This window comes from Nannobrachium achirus (genome assembly GCF_963921795.1).
Source record: "Nannobrachium achirus genome assembly, chromosome: 22".
Classification (NCBI taxonomy): Eukaryota; Metazoa; Chordata; class Actinopteri; order Myctophiformes; family Myctophidae; genus Nannobrachium; species Nannobrachium achirus.
This window is the reverse complement of record NC_137829.1, coordinates 25,461,873-25,475,858: the sequence shown is the minus strand read 5'-3', so window position 1 is coordinate 25,475,858 and position 13,986 is coordinate 25,461,873. Positions and strand designations below refer to the sequence as shown.

Sequence of the window (13,986 nt, the reverse complement as noted above, 5' to 3'; positions counted from 1 at the left end):
CACCCTGGACCTGCTCTTCATTATTATTAACATGTCATTAGAGATTAGAGGTGTCTAATGTAATTGTGTGTGCGTGAGTGTGTGCTTGTGTGCGTGCCCGCGTGTACAAGGTCAAGTCATCTACAGAATTTGTCAGAAAAAGAGGAGCAAGGATTATTAACCAATTTACACATGACTTCCCTGTTTTGGCATGTCATCATAGGTAGGACTTTCAGAATTTTAAAATGTCCCCCAAACATTTTCAAAAAATGCACATCTATAAGCAAGCACATCCTCTTCTAACCTGGATTCTAACCCGGTTTTACCATTGAGCTAATAGTGCCTGCCTGCTTGCTTAGGGGATAAATTGAATATTGACAGAGAATGTCTTTTGAGTCATTCTGAATAACAAGAGACAATGATGATGATGATGTTGTTGTTTTTCTTTTTTCAATCCCAGGGAAACCCAGGACCACCCGGAGACGACGGCCTCACAGTAAGTTCAACTGCACTAATGCATGACTTCACACATTCTACTGTATGTAATATGCATTGGTACTGATATATAACCCTCATGTTTTCTAGAAAATCGTCACCATCAAGTTGATCGAAGACATCTGTGGTAAGATTTCATCTATGCTGCAATAACAATTCACAATTTAGGCATTTAGCAGACCTATGACAGTTTAAGACCTAAGGCCGATTCTACAAATGCCTTCTAAATCAGTAGTTCTCACACTTTCAAGATAAAAAAAAATAGCAGATGTACAAGCTCACAGTGCGGCACAAAGTGGCGTGCTGTGAGCTTGTATAAATCACTCCAACGCTTTAAAATGAAATAAATAAGTGTGCTTTCCTCTGTTTTCAGCATGCACGACTACCATGTGCCACGATAAGCAGTTGGAGCTTGTGTTCGTTATTGACAGCTCGGAGAGCGTTCGCAAGGAGGGCTTTGAAAAGATCAAGGACTTTCTCCAAGATTTAGTCAAGAAATTCACGATTGGACCCAAGAGCACCAGGATAGGACTGGTTCTCTACAGCGATAATGCTTACCTAAAGTTAAGCTTGGGCAAGGACTTGACCAAGCAAAGGGTCATAAATGAAATCGATGCATTGAACTTTATTGAAAATGGCACTTACACTGGCAAAGCCATCAAGTTGGCCACAGAGGATATATCCAACAACGCCCGGGAGGGAGTCAGGAAAGTAGCTATCGTCATCACAGATGGACAGACGGACAAGCGAGACAAACAGATGCTCATGGATGCCCTGCAGTTGGCAAAATACCGCGACATTGACATGTATGCTGTGGGGATTTCCTCTGAGGCTGAAGTGGACATGTTCCAGGAAGAGCTCAAGCTCATTGCCTCTGCCCCGGAGAAAGTACACCATATCAAAGACTTCGATCTTTTATCAGGTGATTATGTTCTGTAATGTGTTGTGTGTAAGAAGAAAAGTAATAAAGGGGTCCACCCTATGTTCCCCAGGTTCTATGTTCCCCACTTCACCCCTAAAAAGGTTCTATGTTCCCCAGGTTCTATGTTCCCCACCCAAACTCCCCACAAAAAGGTTCTATATTCCCCGCTCAACCAAAAAAAGGATCTACTGTACAGTATGTTCCCCACCAGAAAACATGTGGGCAATCCCAATTTAGGTGCCCAGTTGCCCAGGTACCCAGATGTCTCCACCCCTAAGTGCCCACTCGTCTGCCCACTCGTCCAAATGCCCACATGTCTGCCCACGATACATGTCCCTATTGCCCAGATGCCCAGTCATAACAAAAGTATGGTGTCCAGATGCATGACAACAGTGCCCCTGTCCCACTAGTATTCGTAATTTCTCCCCATTATTGTGTGTTTTAAGTTGTTATTAATAATTAGAAATGAATGTTTCCCATGCATTTTTGGATGAGTGGGGAACATAGAACCTTTTTTAAGTTGAGCGGGGAACATAGAACCTTTTTTTGTGGGTATAAGTGGGGAACATAGAACCTGGGGAACATAGAACCTGGGGAACATAGGTACGGTCCCGTAAAAAATGCTGTTACACAACAGTGGATATATACAGTAGGCTACGTGGCTTTGTTATGACTTTGTCTTACATGAATTGATGAATTACCTGACATTAAGTGATCTAATAAATGTTTTATCTGTTTTTCAGCATTGGAATCGACACTCCTCACTCAAGTCTGTAAAAATAAAAAAACAGTCTATACCCGTTCCGTTAAACCAGTTCAGCCCCAAGACATATATCATCGCCACATCCGTAGGCATGGAGAAGCCTCACTGTCATCTACCTCTAATCAGATTCAGCCCGCGGTGATTCCTGTCCTGCCTGAAGGTAAGCAGCAACTTGATTCAAATCCAGTAGAATTACCACATTCAGGGGTGTCACAAGGGGGGGGGGAAATGGGACTGAGTTACTAGGGCCCAAGGTGGAGGGGCCTGGACTTCTTTTATACTTACTACAAGCTTACAGCGCGGCACTTATAGATCTGCTATTTTAGATTGTAATTAGAGAAAAGAAAAGATGTGTTAAAATGGTTTCATTTACTGCTTTCTATCGTTTTAGCGCTAAATATGTCTTTTTAGACACAATAAGCCAGCGATTTATTTACTATTTACTACTAGCCCCCATAAGTCACATGTGCCCATGAAAGATTGCGGTGCATCTTGGGAATGGGCTTATTTGTCTAAAAATACATTTGTAGCCACTTGTACGCATGCCCCACTCAATGAAATCAAAATTGTTAAAATTGCTAAAATGATAGAAAGAAGTAAATGTAACCATTTTAACACTCATCTTTTCTTTTCTCTAATTTCATTCTAAAATATGAACCCTTGTTGTAAAAAAACAAAGCTGTCCTTTACAACTTTGAACAAACATGTTTAATGTTCAGCTTGAATCAATTCATAATAATAATAATAATAATAATATAAAGGTTGAAAACTTGAAATCATGTGCTGTATCTCATACTATTTCTCCATCAGTGCCCTCACCTGCTGATCCACGCTGTAACCTGCCTTTGAAGCAAGGTCCTTGTCGTGATTACACTGAATACTGGTACTACTCCAAACAGACCAATGCCTGTGCACAGTTCTGGTACGGAGGCTGTGGGGGAAATGACAATCGCTTCAACACGTTAGACGAATGTAAAAATGCATGCATTCCGTCGGGAACGGGTAAAACTCTTCAGCTAAAATAGCTGATCTACAAGATCACACGCTAAGTTGTCGTTTGCCCCAGCCGATATGGAGTGCATTCTCAGCACCCTCTAACCACACCCTCTATTTGTTTCATATCATTGTTGTCAGGTGGACACCTTGTATTTCTAAAACCGTTCGTTTTGTATTCATCATTTTTAAAAATGATTTAAAACTAGTGAACATAGACGATCTACAAGCACCGTGCTTGTCTGCTTGTGCTTGTGTGCTTGTACAGTAGATCAGCTATTTTCACTAGTTTTGTGCGACAGTCTATGATGAAACAGGGCTTTACTTTATGAAAGAGCGTACAGATTTGAAACTTGGAGATACAAGGTTTCTGCCCGACAGTGACGATATGCAATCAAATTGGTTACATGTCATGTATGAGGATTGTTCAATGAAGTTCACTGTTAATCAGTAGCCTAACTACTGCTAAGAACATTATAGAATCAAAAAGAGTAGTATTCTTTACCTATGTAAAGTCAACTGTAAAATTCTCTGTGAAACCTTCAGTCAAGGGTTTAGCTATCCTCAAATGAAGTGCCACCATACAGATTATTCTTATGCAATACCTCTGACCAATGTGATGTATTTTTCTTTTTTTTGAAAGACAGCTAGTAAGCCATGTTTGTGATTTGCCATTTGTCAAAGGTTTTTAAGAAATAAAACCATGTGCTGTGAATGATTCTTGCTTCTAATTGGCCATTGGCCAAGTGTCTGTTGTTACCAGATTGTCTTTGTACTGTATTGTGAAATGTTGCTCGCTTAGTTAAAATAAAATTCATATAATTCCTATGAGAGAAGTCGTATGGTGATTTATCAGGATTGAGTTCAGTGAGTTTAAACAAAATGTGAGACTAGCCTATTACAAATGTAGAGTTTTAGAGAGTTTCTTCCAAATGCGGATATCCATAGCTTCACGGCTACAGTAGGCCTATAGGACTATCATAACAGCACATAACAGCACAACATCTGTTTAGCAGAGTGTGGCGGCCTGTGTGGGACAATGATGGTATGGATTTAATGACAACTAATAACAGATTGATAATGACCGTAACTAGTGTAAAAGTGATTATGGGCTCCACTCTATGCTATGAGGGCTGCTGGGGTCTGCTGGGGAAACTGGACGACAGGGGCATTTCTGCCTAATAGACCCCATGGACAGTCATTTGGGATCGATATAAGTAGGAAAAAGAGCTAGATGTTATTTAGTCTGGAGTTGTCCTTAGAAGATGGGGTGCCGTGAATCTTTCCCCAATACAAAATCATCAGGTATTATGACCAGTAAGACACCCTAAGGGAGAGAAGCGACTGAGACTGACACAACATGTCCATATATGGGCATTCCCAGATATGGGCTTAATATTGATGACATCTGGGATCTCCATATATGGGCATAAAAGGGATAAGGACGGAATTCATTTGCAAGTGTGACTCGCATTGCGACAACAACACTGGTTATCTGCGCTTAATATTGATGGTGTCAATCAAGGTTCAAGGTTGTACTTTATTACATATTTTGTAAAGGTACATAAGAGTAAAACTGTGATAATAAAAGCAAACAACAAAACAAAATCTAACATATCAGTGTATTTCAATGGCGCCTTTTGATTCAGAGGCTTTCAGCTTTCAGGAAGTTACCAAAAATACACAGGGAAGACATATTTGCATATTATAACCACACCTGGGGGTCTACAAAACAGAAAAAGTACAAAACATGGCACCACCTCTTTAATGTTGTATGAGTAGCCTATGAGTTGTAAAAAAGGGACCCCAATTAACCAATCAATCATTCTGATAGGGCAGTACAACAAGAACCAGAGGGGAAAAAAGGAATGTAACCAGTGGTGTGTTCTGTTCTAGACATTTTTTGAGGGCATATTCTAATTACTAATCTAATTACTAATCTATTTTTTTTTTATCTAATTACAAAAAAAAAAAAAAAAGAATCTTCACAGCATACAGCGTATACCAAGAAAGAAACAATAGCATTGCTGTCATCAACAATAATTGTACTGTGGATAGGAGGGATTCCTGACTGTGGATGCATGTTATTGGAGATTAGAGCAGATCTGATAATATGCCAAGGGAAACAAAGGGAATTCACATCATCTCAGACAATATTGGGTCTGGGCTGGGGGTATAGAATGAACAGAGTTGGGAATGGGATCAAGTTTGAGTGGACACTTAATTATTAGTTTGCACTGTCTGTCTGTTACGCTGATATTACAGTAGATGGCGGTATAGACCTACATTGCAAATTGATGCAACCGCCGTAAAACGCCAACAGTATGTCCCTTGTCTCCTGCCGTCTGTTACCATGGTGATTCTGACAAGCTTGGAGATTACCAAAGGAACCATCTAGCTGCTAATCTAACTCGGTTAATTATCATTAGCTTTAACGGTGAATAGTGAAGATCTGAAATAATGGCAGCGGTTTTGGATGCTCTTTGGGAGGACAGAGACGTCAGATTCGACATAACAGCACAGTACGTTTCTGAATTGCATTTAATCAGCCTTTATCCACCACGGTGCAGCAGCTATAATTAGCGATAGCTTTGAACCACACTCTGCTGCCTATCTTTATTAAACTCGTTACGTTTTGCGTCTGATTGTGAAATGTATATGGAGTAGTTATGTAGTATGTATGTTATCGCATTCAGCTAACCGTTGCTACACGATTATGCTTTTATCTCTTAACAGGCAAATGAAAACTCGCACTGGAGAAGTATTGATAGACTGCCTCGACTCTATAGAAGACACCAAAGGGAACAACGGGGATCGAGGTATTTAATTGATTTTATTGAGCATTTTTAGGATCGAGCCTCGAGTCGAGGTAGCAATGAAAAGATAGCTATATTATAGTAGACTTATACCATAATATCTTGCTCTTTGCAGGGAGACTCTTGGTAACAAACCTGAGGATCATCTGGCATTCTTTGGCTCTTCCAAGAGTCAATTTGTGTGAGTATTGTTGATGTAAATAAATTGGTAGCTTGATTGTGGGGCTGCAATAGTAATTTAAAATATTATAAAACATTAGAGATAATTTACAATTTAACAAAATAATAAATTAATAATCAATCACTCTTTTGGGTATATTGTTTCAATACAATTTATATATATTTTAATAGCTGATCTACAAGCTCAAATAGTGAAAATAGCCAATGAGTTCACAACCTCATGACGTGTTGTGAACTTGAAGATCTGCTATTTTCACTATTTGTACTCAACACCGCTCGCTGTATGCCAAATGATAAAATAATGCTAATTAAGTGGCTAATCAGTTTGTTGATATTGATATAAGTGCTTCTCGATGATTCAATTAATCAAAAAAGTAATCAATAGAATAATTGCAAAGAGAATGATCGATAGTTGCAGCCAATTGATTTACACAATTCTGTGGCAGTTGTCCATCTTGCTAACAAAATATTTAAAACTGCTGAGATCATTGAGACTTTTCTTTTTCATCAGCTGTGGGTTACAATTCCATCATAAACATCACAACAAGGACGGCAAACTCTGTAAGTACAACTTTAAAATCACTTGTGTCTATGCATGTATATAGTGTATAATCACACAGGTATTTGAAGGGACTCCCTTTTGTTCGGAATCAGTTTTAACCCAGTTAGCGCATGCGCAAAACTGTGTTAAAACTGATTCCGGTTGGTAGTTCCGGCCAAAGTGTAGTCCGTTTTGAATACAAAATGACGTAGGACGTCATCCGCTCCAACTGGATCAAAAGACCGAAATTGGAAGCGATCCCAGGCTGGCCTAAACCTAAACCTCCCTAACCCTAACCTCACAAACACTATGCGTCAGGCACGTGCACACATAGACATCAAGGGGGCTCGAGGGGCCCCTGCCCCTTTATCAGTCTGTAAAAAGTGCCCTCTCCAGATGTGAATGTAGACTATGGGGAAAGAAATGCAAATGCCCTCTCCCCATGCCATAGGCCTACCTACATGAAGGCAGCATTCAAGAGAATTGCCTTGTCCAAACTCTCCTGAACATGAATGTAGCATCTTATGTTGAAAGAATTGCCCTCTCTGTGTAGAAATCCATCCCATACGCACCATCTCCAGTATTGACTTGATAATATTTAGTTTAGTGTGGTATCAAGCACCGAAAATAGCCGACTGCTATTTTCGATATTATCACCAAAAGGCCCTTTTAGAAATGTCAGCCCCTGCCTCTCTAACATTCTCTGCACATCCCTGCTATGCCTAACCTTAACCCTAACCCTAACCTCACCGAAATGATAACCTCAAAACCCTGTACACCTGGTCGAACCACCTGGGAAAGAGTGAGACCCGGTATTTGAATATTATCGGTTAGTACAACCTCAAAATTCATGGTTGTCACATAAAGTAGGCCTACTTTCTAGAGATATCTTTGGGGCTTTTTCTGCCTTTATTACAAAGTACATGAAAAGTAGTCTGCCAGGAAAGGAAACGGAGAGAAAGATGGGGGGTGACACTCAGCAAAGGTCATCGATCTGGACTCAAACCTGTGACTCTCTATCTGGTTGGATTAGCAGCCAAGGTGAATGGACAGGTACGCCAGTCCTCCGGGCACACATACAGTAGTACTTTCAGTCTGCAGCATAAGCTGAGTCAGTGAATGTACAGTACACGGACTGAATGTCGTATATATCGCCACTGGAAAAAATAACCTGTGTTCCAATGGTTCCAATGTTCTTATTTAGTCACAAGCTCTTGTTTTAATACTTTTCAGTCATTATACAAACATTTATATAAGATAACTCACAGACAGACTCGGCCACTACAACCTGGCATCCCTAGTTTGAATATGTCATTATTTTCAAAAGCTTTAGAAAATTGTGAAAATACCAGGGGCCCTATATTCGTCCATGCCCCTTATCCCTAAACTCTTTTGCCATGGACGAAAATATAGATTGACAGCAGCAATGCACAAACCAATAGTAACTGTGATGTGTGTAAAGGCGTTTAGATTAGGGCACTAAGGAAGCTAGACCAGAGAAACACAGCCTGATATTTGTTAGAAACCTTTTCAAGTTGCCTTCAAGTGTTACATTTTCTGTTCCAGAAACTGAGGGGCCAAACAGAAGCTCTCTACATTTTGACAAAGTCCAACAACACTCGATTTGAATTCATTTTCACAAATGTGGTTCCAGGAAGTCCAAGGCTGTTTACTTCGGTCATAGCTGTGCACAGGTAATGCATCACTGATCAGACATTTTAATCTGTTACATCGCTCCATACAATCAGAATGCATGGTGTGTGTGTGTGTGTGTGTGTGTGTGTGTGTGTGTGTGTGTGTGTGTGTGTGTGTGTGTGTGAGTGTGAGTGTGAGTGTGAGTGTGAAACCAAGCACCCTCCACAGCCCAAATGGAAATATCCTCTATTGCTAGGGCTGTCACAATTATTACATAATCGTCTAATCGCAATAATTTGACATAATCGCAATTATTTTGTCATAATCGTCATAATTGTTTATAATTATGACGATGTTCATAATGTTGAAAAATGTTAATAAAAAATAGTGGAAATAGCAGATCTACAAGCTCACAACGCTTCGCGATGCGACGCGTTGTGAGCTTGTAGATTGTCTATTTCCACTATAAATGTTCTTTATCAAGTATAAAGTTGTCAAATATGTAAGTAATTTCTTTGTATATTTAGGTTATGTGTCATATCTGCCACATGCAACTTCAAAGCCTACAAGCCAAAGCCAAACAGGAATGTAATGTCAACAACAGACACACAATTAAATCGTTAATCGCAATTATTTGAGTGACAATTAAAATTAAATGTAAAATATCATAATCGTGACAGCCCTATCTATTGCATACATGTTTTAAATATTATGCAGTAAGACTGATTCAACCCCCCCCCCCCCTGTAGTTGCCTATAACCAACTGCCAGTTGACTATTGGCATTTGGCGGCTAATCAGATTCGACGATAGAAATGCTTAGTCGGTGACAGGCCTAATATTGCCCCAAACTGTTCATTTTGTATTTATGATTTTAAAAATGATTTAAACTAGTGAAAATAGCTGATCGGAGGCGTTGTTTGCTTGTAGATCTGCTATTTTCACTAGTTTTGTGCGACAGTCTTGTATGATGAAGCAGGACTTTACTTTATGAAAAAAATTTACACATTTGAAACCTGGAGATACAAGGTTTCTGCCCGACAGTGAAGATATACTGTATATCGTTTTGTTTATAGGGCCTACGAGACATCCAAAATGTACCGTGACTTGAAACTGCGAGGGGCACTTATTCAAAACAAGCAGCTCAGACTCTTGCCTCAGGAGCAAGTGTATGACAAAATCAACGGAGTGTGGAACCTATCCAGTGACCAGGTACTGTGTTTCTGCTTGAAGTTGAACAGTTCAAAAGATTAACATTCAGATTTGTAATGTGTTATGGGTGTTGGAAAGGTGTAAGAGTGCGAGAGTGAAGAGCAAAGCTAACATGCAGGTCGGCATGTGGAGAACAAAGTGTGGTTCATATATTTTCGTCCACCCCATAAGCCTAAACTTCTTGGCCTTTTTTACTATTTTGAAAAACATTTTTAAATATTTAAAATAGCTGATCTACATCGACATGTTGTGAGCGTGTAGATCAGCTATTTGAAATATTAAAAAATAGTAATGAATGTCGAAAGAGTTGATGGATTTAAGGTATGGACAAAAATAGAGACCCTCTTATTTATCCCCTATCTTTGTCTTCCCCTTGCTTTGTCCTGACCATTTTTTTTTCTTCTCTTGAAAATCTCTTTTCTCTATCTGCACATATGTGAAATTTGTTATCTGCATTTACCCATCCTAACAGTTAGTAACAGGTTAAGGGTTTAAAGGAGAATTCCGGACTAGCCGTTTTATTACGTTAATCTGATATTATGATATCCCAGAATGATCTGTACGTTTTTTGAGCGGTGGTCACAACGCTCCTATACATGGCCGTGTGTGTGGGTCTGTCTGTCTGTCTGTCTGTCTGTCTGTATGTCTGTATGTCTGTCTGTCTGTCTCCGGGTCTGTAGCCTGCAGTAACCTTTTCTGACCACACATGTTAAGGGAGGGGCGCTGTTGCACACACACACACACACACACACACACACACACACCACCGCTCAGTTCACACGAGTGTGATTTTTATTATATTTTTCATCCTGAGTCCACCGTAGCTCCGACCGCAAGCGGTGGCACATTACGCGAAATCACTTATTTGTCCCTTTTTTTTATTTACATCTATCCTTCATAATGGCAGAGTTTTGTCAATAATGGACTGCTGTAAAAAGGCGAACGGACGCTTTGTCTCTGACATGTCTCTGATGCTTGTTTCTTCTAGGGAAATCTGGGAACTTTCTTTATCACCAATGTCCGGATTGTGTGGCATGCCAATATGAATGAGAGTTTCAACGTCAGCATTCCCTACTTACAGATTGTAAGTGCAGTACACTAAATAAACTCGCTGGTCCAAACCTCACACTTCCTAACTGACTTTACAGAGCAGAAATAATTAGTCAAAATGATTGATTTGCACAGTCAAGCTTCTCCTCTGATGTGTGTGTTGTTGTTGTTTTCACCAATGTTTTGTCAAGAGCTGCCTTCATCAGTGTGAATTATTTACATAAAAGTGTCTACACTGCAGACAGATGGAAATATCTCAGTTATCACACTAAAATAATCTAAAAAGTGTCATGTTATTTTTCTCCCTAAAAGCGCTCCATCAGAATAAGAGATTCAAAGTTTGGCTTGGCATTGGTGATAGAGAGCTCGCAGCAGGTAGTTAAACCTTAATCACTCTTTCTGAATATGATGTGTATATTTTCGCCAATGTCAAAAAGTGTTGTGTTTGTTTTAGACTGGAGGCTATGTGCTTGGGTTTAAAATTGACCCAATGGATAAGCTTCAAGATGCAGTTAAGCAGATCAACTCACTACATAAGGTGTACTCTGCCAACCCCATCTTTGGAGTGGACTATGAAATGGAGGAAAAGGTAAACACAGACGGTACAAATATGTACAAATACAATTCATAAATGATTATGGTTAGGAACAAATGCACACACACTGGTCTGTAACTAATACAGGTCCATTTGGTTCCATTCGAGCTGAATTTAAATTACATTTTTAAATTGAAGATTGGTGTCCCAGAGATAAGAAATCATATCAAAAGGCGGGTCAGTAGCCTAATGTATATCAATTTTGTGATCCTTGAAAAACGTATTAGCCTATTATCTTATTTGAATAACAGGTAAAAGTCTATCACAACCTCATAAATCAGTCACAAAATTATAGCAAAACAGTACTACAGAATTATTATCAACTCAAGGCCAGGAAACATCATTATATATTAAATCTAACTCTTTAACTCAGTAGCTGACATATCGTGAGAATTGTGGTGAATATCAAGAAGGTCAATTATTGATAACAACTTAGTGATCCATAATTTACCTATTCATGGTAAATGGGTGAAACTTGCATTTGAACATTTCCCTTCTTTTAGCTTCCTTGATAATAAGATTATGAAAACTTCAACCACTCAACTATTCACCCTTGTTTGCTTTGCACTTACTTTACATACGTATGTCAGTTGTATATGAATTGGAATGTTCCCCATGGCAGTTGATCAGAAATACTTTCCCTGCCTATGATTTCAGCCTCAGCCACTTGAAGAGCTGACAGTGGAACAGCCCCCCGATGATGTGGAGATTGAACCCGATGAGCAGACTGATGCTTTCACTGTGAGTGTTGATCCAATACTCATCCATCCTTAGGGATGCCATGATTTTGTTTTCACACTCTCAAAATAGCATGTTGCTAGTGTCAACATAATGAAGCACAAACAGTAAAGTGTGTTGCCAGGCACTCATGTTTGAACAGACTAGTGGTGTTGAGTTTGTCGACTAAAACTATGACAAAAAAATGTTCGTCGACTAACTTTTTTCACTGACGAAAACGAAATAAAAACTGAGCCATGATGACAAACAATGTCTAAATATGTTGTCAATTTCGTCAACAAATAAAAACTATCTCACAATGTGTTACGCTGTGAGCTTGTAGATCGGCTATTTTCAGCTTGCAACCAAGTGAAGAAATCTGCCATTACGACACCATCAAGGCCTGCCAAAATACGTTTTAGTCTTCTAAAATTGTATGCTATTTTGTCAACTAAAACTAAAACATTTCAGATAAGTAAAACATGACTAAAACTAAATGGAATTCCATTAAAAAAGACTGACTCAAACTAAATCAAAATTCACTGTCAAAATCAACACCAGAACAGTTGTGCTCATGAGGCAGCTGTAGCTCTGACCTCTCACTGACTTCATTCGGTTGTGTTTTCATTTTGTTCTATGAACTGGTTCTCATGTTTGTGTTTGCTTGTTTTAAGGCCTACTTCGCAGATGGAAATAAGGTAAAATGTCACTCAATCGTCCCAGTTCTGTTACATAATTTTGGACATTCCGTGATCTAAAAAAAAACTTTACTCTGTCTACCATTTATTCCAAAGCAACAAGACCGGGAGCCAGTGTTCTCCGAGGAGTTGGGCATTGCCATTGAAAAGCTGAAGGAAGGTTTCACACTCCAAGGACTTTGGGAAGTTATGGGCTGAAATAATTTTGAGCAATGTTTTATATTTGCATGTGTTATGACTTTGATTAAGTTACTTTTATCATTTATTTATAGGTCAGGTCAAAGTTTACATTGTACAAAGGTACATTCAGTATAGTAGGTACAAATTGTATTTAGAAAATATTGAGCTGTACATTATTCAAATATAATTTGTACTATTGAGTAGAGCATGTTAAATATTTTATAATCTATTTTGAATTGTAAAACTATAAAAACAATAAACATATTTAGATATATCTTTACAGACTACATTTCTTCTTACATTTCATTTTATAATTTGCATGTACCTTATACTTACATCATTAGAGGGGTACAAATACAAGTCATTTGAACATGGTACTCCGAGTCACTCATTCTGTGAACAATGAGCTCAGGCTAAATACACAACTGTCAGAGGAGTTGAGGTGTTTTAGAAATGGCAGTAGGGGACAAATGTCACCTGGTGTGGAATGTGGATGCAGCTGCTCTCTGACCCTGTCTGCTAGGAAGGTCACTCCCCCTGGGAAACACTCATTTGAATTTATAACATACTGAACTGGGCTCATTCACACATAGTTAGTGACTCATCATCACTATAAATAGGATTATGTTCAGTTCTGTCAGTGAATCGTGAATCAGTTCTCTTTATTTAGATGTTTGGGAATACTAAAGCCATGTGGTAATCAGAACAAACGGGTCTAAATGTAAATGGTATAACGTACGAACAAATGGGCCTTTCCTCACGTTTCATACAATGTTTTAACTCGTCAGACCTGGGGCCTATTCTAAAAACGCCTTCTAAATCCTGACCTGAGTTTTCAGGAAAACTTCTAATTTGATCCCACCGAACTGAAAGGAATAACAATATATGTTTGTTTTACTTATTTTGTGTTATTTCCCTTAGATAGAGATCTTTTGACTACCTGGTCATTGGTTATTTCTGTGTGGTCATATAACATTGTTGTGCCACCAGGGTGACAAGGATCCTCTGTTGTATTTACTCTGTGACAGCTGTGTGATGCAGTCGGCTTTCACATTTGGCCAACCTGAATTCTTCCTAGCTGGGGTGGTGAGCTATATTTAGATGGGCACGGTTATATTGAGGGGGCTTTAGACCTGGTGGCCTATAGTTCTCTGTCAGCTTGGACAGCGTGCTGATAACAGTCTCTCTGAAATCTACGTCCTTCTATTCAGC

General features: G+C 39.1%; 1 protein-coding gene across 1 annotated transcript; it reads left to right on the top strand.

Moving 5' to 3' along the window:
• Positions 1-5,535: 5,535 nt before the first annotated feature.
• Positions 5,536-12,975, top strand: bbs5 (Bardet-Biedl syndrome 5). The gene is made up of 12 exons (XM_080752665.1): positions 5,536-5,674; positions 5,889-5,971; positions 6,084-6,149; positions 6,660-6,709; positions 8,256-8,383; positions 9,399-9,534; positions 10,523-10,618; positions 10,897-10,959; positions 11,039-11,173; positions 11,837-11,920; positions 12,571-12,594; positions 12,691-12,975. Exons 1-12 carry the CDS (start codon positions 5,613-5,615, stop codon positions 12,790-12,792), a joined length of 1,029 nt encoding a protein of 342 aa, XP_080608791.1. The 5' UTR covers positions 5,536-5,612; the 3' UTR covers positions 12,793-12,975.
• Positions 12,976-13,986: the final 1,011 nt, after the last annotated feature.